The 6,044-nt window shown below is 45.7% G+C and overlaps 1 protein-coding gene across 3 annotated transcripts in view; it reads right to left on the bottom strand.

The window, feature by feature from the left end:
* Positions 1-4,840: 4,840 nt before the first annotated feature.
* The window catches only part of Lace1 (lactation elevated 1), a 231,154-nt gene continuing 229,950 nt past the window's right edge, over positions 4,841-6,044 (bottom strand). For all 3 annotated transcript variants that reach the window (XM_005377845.2, XM_005377846.2, XM_013510900.1), the window contains one exon: positions 4,841-5,317. In XM_005377845.2, coding sequence (XP_005377902.1) covers positions 5,189-5,317 — 129 coding nt within the window. In that variant the 3' untranslated portion in view covers positions 4,841-5,188. The remainder of the gene's footprint in view (positions 5,318-6,044) is intronic.

The raw sequence follows: 6,044 nt of genomic DNA, 5'->3' as shown, positions 1-6,044 counted from the left end.
TTTCCCCTATATTATCTTCCAGCAGTTTCAATGTGCTTTTATATCTAGGCCTTTTATCCATTTTGATTTGATTTTAATACAAGGTGAGAGATACGGGTCTACTTTCATTCTTCTGCACATGGATAATTAGTTTTACCAGCACCATTTATTAAAGAGGCTGTCTTTTCTCCAGCATATGTTTTTGGCCCTGCTGTCAAAAATCAGATGGCCGAAGGTACAGGGATTGTTTCTTCTATTCCACTGGTCTACATGTCCGTTTGTGTGCTAGCACCACACCGTTTCCATTAGGACAGCTTCCTGGTATACTTGTAACTTGAAATCTAGAACTGTGATGCCTCCTGCTTGGCTCTTTTTGCTCAGGATGCTTTGGCTATTCTGGGTCTTTTCTATTTCCATGTAAGTTTTAGGACGATCTTTTCTGGCTCTGTGAAGAGTGATGTTGGTATTTTAATACAAACTGCATTAAATCTATATGTTGCTTTCGGCAATACAGCCATCCCACTCTTCTTTCTTTCTAGGGACCTCTGGTGCATTAAACCACGTTGACCATAGTCCTGAGTTTACGACACATAGCTGCCATCACCTCTGCACGGCCCCCTTTGCTTTTCCTTTCTCACCCGCTGCGCCCCCTCCCTTCCTCACACAGGTGCTGACTGCAGTGTATTTATGATGTTTTCCTCCGATCTTCCAGAAACATATTTAGGTGGTATGTGCCCAAGAAAAATAGTGCTGTTTTACATGTGGGCTTCTTTACATTGAATGGCCTTGGCTGTAAGTGTCCCCCAAGGGGATATTTGGGCTTTGTCCATGCTGCCATATGTAAACCTGGCTGGCCGCTCTGACTGCTGCAGGGGACCCCGTGCAGGTTGGCCTGTAGTTCGTCCATCTCTCCGATGCTCAGTTTTCTCTCCAAACAAACAAAACCTGGTGGTAATAACACCTCCTTTTCCAGAGTCACTGAAAAGGTCACTACTTCAACATCTTGCCTGTGTGATTCCAGTTCTTCACCAACACGAATGCTGCCGTGAAGAACGATACCCTTGCGATGCCCCTCCACCCCCATGTTTCCTGTTCTGGCCTCGCAGGCCTACCGCGACTCCACAGATGGGGGCTGCCCTTGCTACTCTGCAGGGAGGGCCACGCACACAGGGTCCAGTCTAGAAGACATGTGTTTCCTGGATGTGCCACCTTGGGCAAACTGCTTATGGTCCTGCGGACCTGCTTTCTCTTGTGGGCGAATGACAGCACAGAAGCAAGTGCTCTGTAAACGAAGAAGGGCTGCCTGCTCTGCTGTGTGGTTGTATGTGGGGTAGAAAAGATGGGAAAGGAGAAGGGCAGGCACACAGGGTGCCTTGAGACGGCCTCGTGGGCCAGTGACCGTACTATCATCCACAAAGATCACAGCAACAGGCTGGCCCCCCTCGAAAACTTTAGCCAAGGAATCAGGGCTCCTGAGTCGGGATGTCCTGGCTGGCTGTGCAGTAACAGGCACAGCGCCACCCCCCGCCGACCTCAGAATCCATGAGGAGCATCCGTGAGCACAGACACTGGGCCCCGCTTCTGTCCATGGTCCCCTGCTCTCTGGAAGCGCGACCTGAGCCTTGCAATATGCGGCGTTGAAGTTCTCCAGCCCTCTGCAAATCTCAGGCTTTTTTCTGTCAGTTCATCCCACTGACCACGAGATGGCGCCCACTTTCTGAGAAATCTATGTTCACCAAAGTGTATCATCCATTTTCTGTACTAAGCACCCCTGAAAAGAATGGGTTCGAGTTTAATGACCTTTCCTGGCATCTCATTATGCCGGAATCTTGTGCCCTCGGTGTGCAGCCATTTGCCGTATCTTCTCCTTTCTGCCAGACAGCCGTGGCTGGGGATGAGTCTTCCGTGTTGCATTCCTCCAAGCGGAGAGCAGGCAGTGATTGCTGACTAACGATCATAACCTTCGGTAAAATAACTTCTAATATTCTTCTAATCCTTTACCATTTGCAGAGTGCTTTTAACCAACTATCCTCAGAATTATTTTAGGAAATGCACATCATTATTCCTAGTTATGAAAAACGAAGACTCAGTCACAACGTAATAATTACTAAAAGAGAATTTTCTAATGACAGATCATGATCCCTTTGTAACACTGAGATTGAAGTCAACTAACTGCAAGGGACCCTGGAAATGCAGTCCTGAGACAGGAAGCTTCTCCAGACAGCCCCTGGAAGACTTCCAAGTAAGCGAGAAGACAGACAGATGTTGTCCTAGGGCCTCATGCTATCAGGCAAAAGGTGAATGGACAGACATGTCTGCAGAACCATGTGGCCAGTGGAGCTAACAGCTATCAGGTTTCTAGGGAGACGCTGGACAGAATCGGCAGACATTTAAAAAGAGGAAAGATTTTTTTTATTATTATTTTATTTTTCTATTCCTGAAAAATGAAATTCTATATGTAAATGGGGAAAACTAAACTTAATTCTGCCTTAATAAAGAGCTGTAAACTCATTTCTGAAGAGAATCCTTTTCCCCCAGCAGCACTGTCTTATGAGATCAGCGGATCTAACAAAGGTAACTTATAAGATCAGTTACAGATCCCTGTAACTGACCAGGAGCCCAAGGGTCAGGCATGACATGTTTTCATTTCACATGAAGGGGCTGAAAATGTAGGTTCCGGCTGCATGGACTAAGAATACTGTTTATAGGACAGAGGCAATGAGACGGAAAGTTTAATAAACTGGTGTTTTTATAATTTACTGATTCCAGTGGGTATTTTAAACTACTCTGTTCTAGCCATTTTCTATGCCTCAGCTTCCTGTCTGGAAAATGGTGATAAGTGTACACCATACCTCCTTCTAGAAGAGCTACCACATTGTTTGCTGGTGAGCTCTAACCACTAAGGCTTTCATTTCACTTTCTGGCATGCTGTTTTATGAAGCAGACTCTGTGGAGAGATGAGGATGAACACGTACCATTCTCAGCCACAGTTTTCCCTCCTGACACCTAGGGCCGAGCCCAGTGAAAGCCTTCAAGCCACCTCCCTCTACACCCCACTCCCACTCAGAAAGCCTCTCCCACTGTGACCCATCTCCTCAGGCCCAGGGAGGGGTGGCGGGAGCCTAGCGGGGCCGGTGGGTGGGGGAAAGAGGACAGCAATGAGCACACATTCCAGGTATGTGCGTGGAACCTGAACTGGTGTTACACTACAGAAACAACATTTTAAAGGTGGTTAAGTTTCTTAGAATCCAAACCAGAGGGCGGCTACACTGAGAGTTACACGGACGCCTGTGCACTTTGCCAGCGCCTTAACTAACATTACGTAATTATATCTATGAAAATGAATTTTCCCAAATACCTGACTTCAAAAAACTTTTACAGTAGAACTCAAGTGGGGCACTATCCTACATACCCCAGCATCAGAGGGCAGTCCTTTTTCTGTCCCCCTGTCTGCCTACCCATTCGCACCATCTGTCTATTAAGGTACAGGACGGTTACCACGGACACAGGAAAAACAGAAAGCTAAGATCCAGGGATGAGAGCGCGGCTTACTGGTAGAGCGCTTACCCAGCGCTTGCCTCGTATGCCTGAGACCCTGAATTGAATCCTCAGCACTCCAAAAAAATTTTTAAAAAGCTAAGATTTAAAGATATATTTGGGTTCAAAGGGATGGTTCTGCTGTAAATTCACTGAGTTTTTTAAAGAATATATTAAACATGATCTCTTTTTCACGGCGAGAGTAGGAGGCGGTGTAGTACAAAACATAGCACGTTTTGCATTTGTAAGTTGTGCCTTTATTTCCTTATCCATAATCAAGGATGGTTATATTTACTTCCTAGGATCACTTTTTAAAAATGAAAACAATGTATTGAGTGTTAAATCTGGCACAGCGTGGTTATTTCCCATCTCCCTTTTACTTAGCCTCTTTGGAATTCCCTGTATTTTACTTCTATAAAAATATTTTGAAACCACATTTAATTTTCAGGAACCCTGACTGAAACTTTCCTCTATGCTTGGGACCATCTACCTGACTTACACTGGGAAGCAGGAATGGATTACTAGATAATAAGTAGGCTTGGATACACTTACGCTGGCAATGGCAGTCACTGCCTGAACAGACTCACCTGGGTACTTAGCCGGCGCCTTGACTAACATTACCGCCTCGTCCTTGATTTTCCTAAGCCTGTGAGTTTCATATTTTTCTCATTTTCTGAGCAGAGATTTAAGGTTCTCTTAGCCCCAACCAATGTCCTTTCCAGCGATAACAGCAAAGTCAGGTTCTACTTAAAGAATAAAGGAATGGTATCAGTGAGGGACAAATTCGGTTTTAAAGATTTGTAGGGTTCCTTCCTATGTTCTGCAAGGCCCCTCTCTCTGCAGAGTCAGCAGCGGGGTGGGGAGTGGCCTCTTGCAGTAAGGAGAGGCCGGAACCCGTCGGCCGCTGGGTCCCAATGGCTTCAGATGCGCAGGCGTCGCAGGCATCGGCTCTCCGCTGGGCAGTGGGCGACCCTGCATCCCCTGCCCACCCACTGGCCATGTGAGTCAGGGGTCTGCCCTCAGATCCGTCTGCTCCCAGCTTGATGGTGCATACCTCCCTCTACCCAGGCCATCCTATGACTGCGTGGGATCAGGTCTTGCCTGCCAGCCCTGATCTCTGGGCTAAAAACATACTTTCAGCAGCCCAAGGAAACCATTATGCGGAATTCATAGCCCAAAAGCAACAAAAACCACACCTACAAGCCCATAGTCTAAAATGCTATTCCTTTTGGTTTGTAATAAGATTAGAAAGCTTTCTCGTTTTGAATTGGAAAAAAAAAAGGATGTGTGTCTAAGGATTAATAACAGCCACATCACCAAAGCATGGAGACATCAGGACTGGGATTTAGTGTTTGTACATTCAAGGTTCACTCAGGGGGTTTCCTGTAAAGCGCATTGTCTGCTTTTACAATCATTTTCAATCATCAAATCATTACAATATTCAATTTTGTGGTGCAGAAAGAAGTCCAAATAAATAGGCAAAAGCAGATCTATAAAAGTTTTAAATCTTTAACTTACTAATCCACTGCATCTTTGACAGCAATCTTAGATTAGAATGGTCCAGAGGACAAAGTGCGTAACGGACGATGAGAAAACGATTCTTTCAAGTCTCACAGTTCTGCAGAGTTCTCCCTGCAGTCGCCATGTGCACAGTCCTCGTGGGAAAGGACGGTCACTTCTGGCTTCTGTCCCCTTCGTTCCAGTACTGCTCGGTCTGCATCTCCGTGAGCCGCGAGGTGGTGCGCTGGAACGCGAAGATCTCCTCTTCCCCGGTGAACATGGACAGCCCCTGAGCCGCGTCCTGGTCACAAAAGCAAGCGAGCAAACACACGCTCAGCGCCAGTTCCCACCACCCGCATGGACATGGGGACGTCCAAATTCATGTTTCAAAAAGACTTCAGGTTTACCTACTGAGGTTATAAATTTTTCTGTACATTTTCATATATAATCTCTTAAGTTAAGACTAGATCAACCCACTGATTTAAACCTATAAACAGGGAACAGATAAAATCACCAAGGATAAAACCTAAAAGAAAAACATTTGAAAAACAATTAAAGCTGACACAATACCACAACACCCAACTGTGAGAGGTTTTATTCAGAATTAAAGTTCGCTGCAAAACCTAAAGGAATATTAGATATTCCAGATAGAAAAGGAATTCCTTCTCCTTGAGTGCACGCACACCCAGGAATAAGGAATGACAAAAGCAGTGGTTCTGCTGTGTTACGAAGGGGCAGACCTGGCTTCGGAAGCTTCCTAGCCAGGGTCCCACTGCCCATAGGTCCCAGAGGACAAACCTCTGAAGAGCCTTTTCCAAACTGGGGGAACTGAAAGGCCTCAGTGGGTCCGTGGGAGGCTGGTAAACAGGCTGAGACTGGTGATACCAACATGCGCTCATGGCCACTAAGTGGACTTTGACCTTTCCTTTCTTTCCATAGAGTTTGTTATTGTGCTTTTTCAGAAAAAAAAAAAAAAAAAAATGTAAAAAAACAGTTCACCTTCCCCACTGATTCACTATGATCTTCAT

This window comes from Chinchilla lanigera, unplaced genomic scaffold (genome assembly GCF_000276665.1).
Source record: "Chinchilla lanigera isolate Chin_1 unplaced genomic scaffold, ChiLan1.0 scaffold00010, whole genome shotgun sequence".
Taxonomy (NCBI): Eukaryota; Metazoa; Chordata; class Mammalia; order Rodentia; family Chinchillidae; genus Chinchilla; species Chinchilla lanigera.
This window is presented reverse-complemented; position numbering and strand designations above follow the sequence as displayed.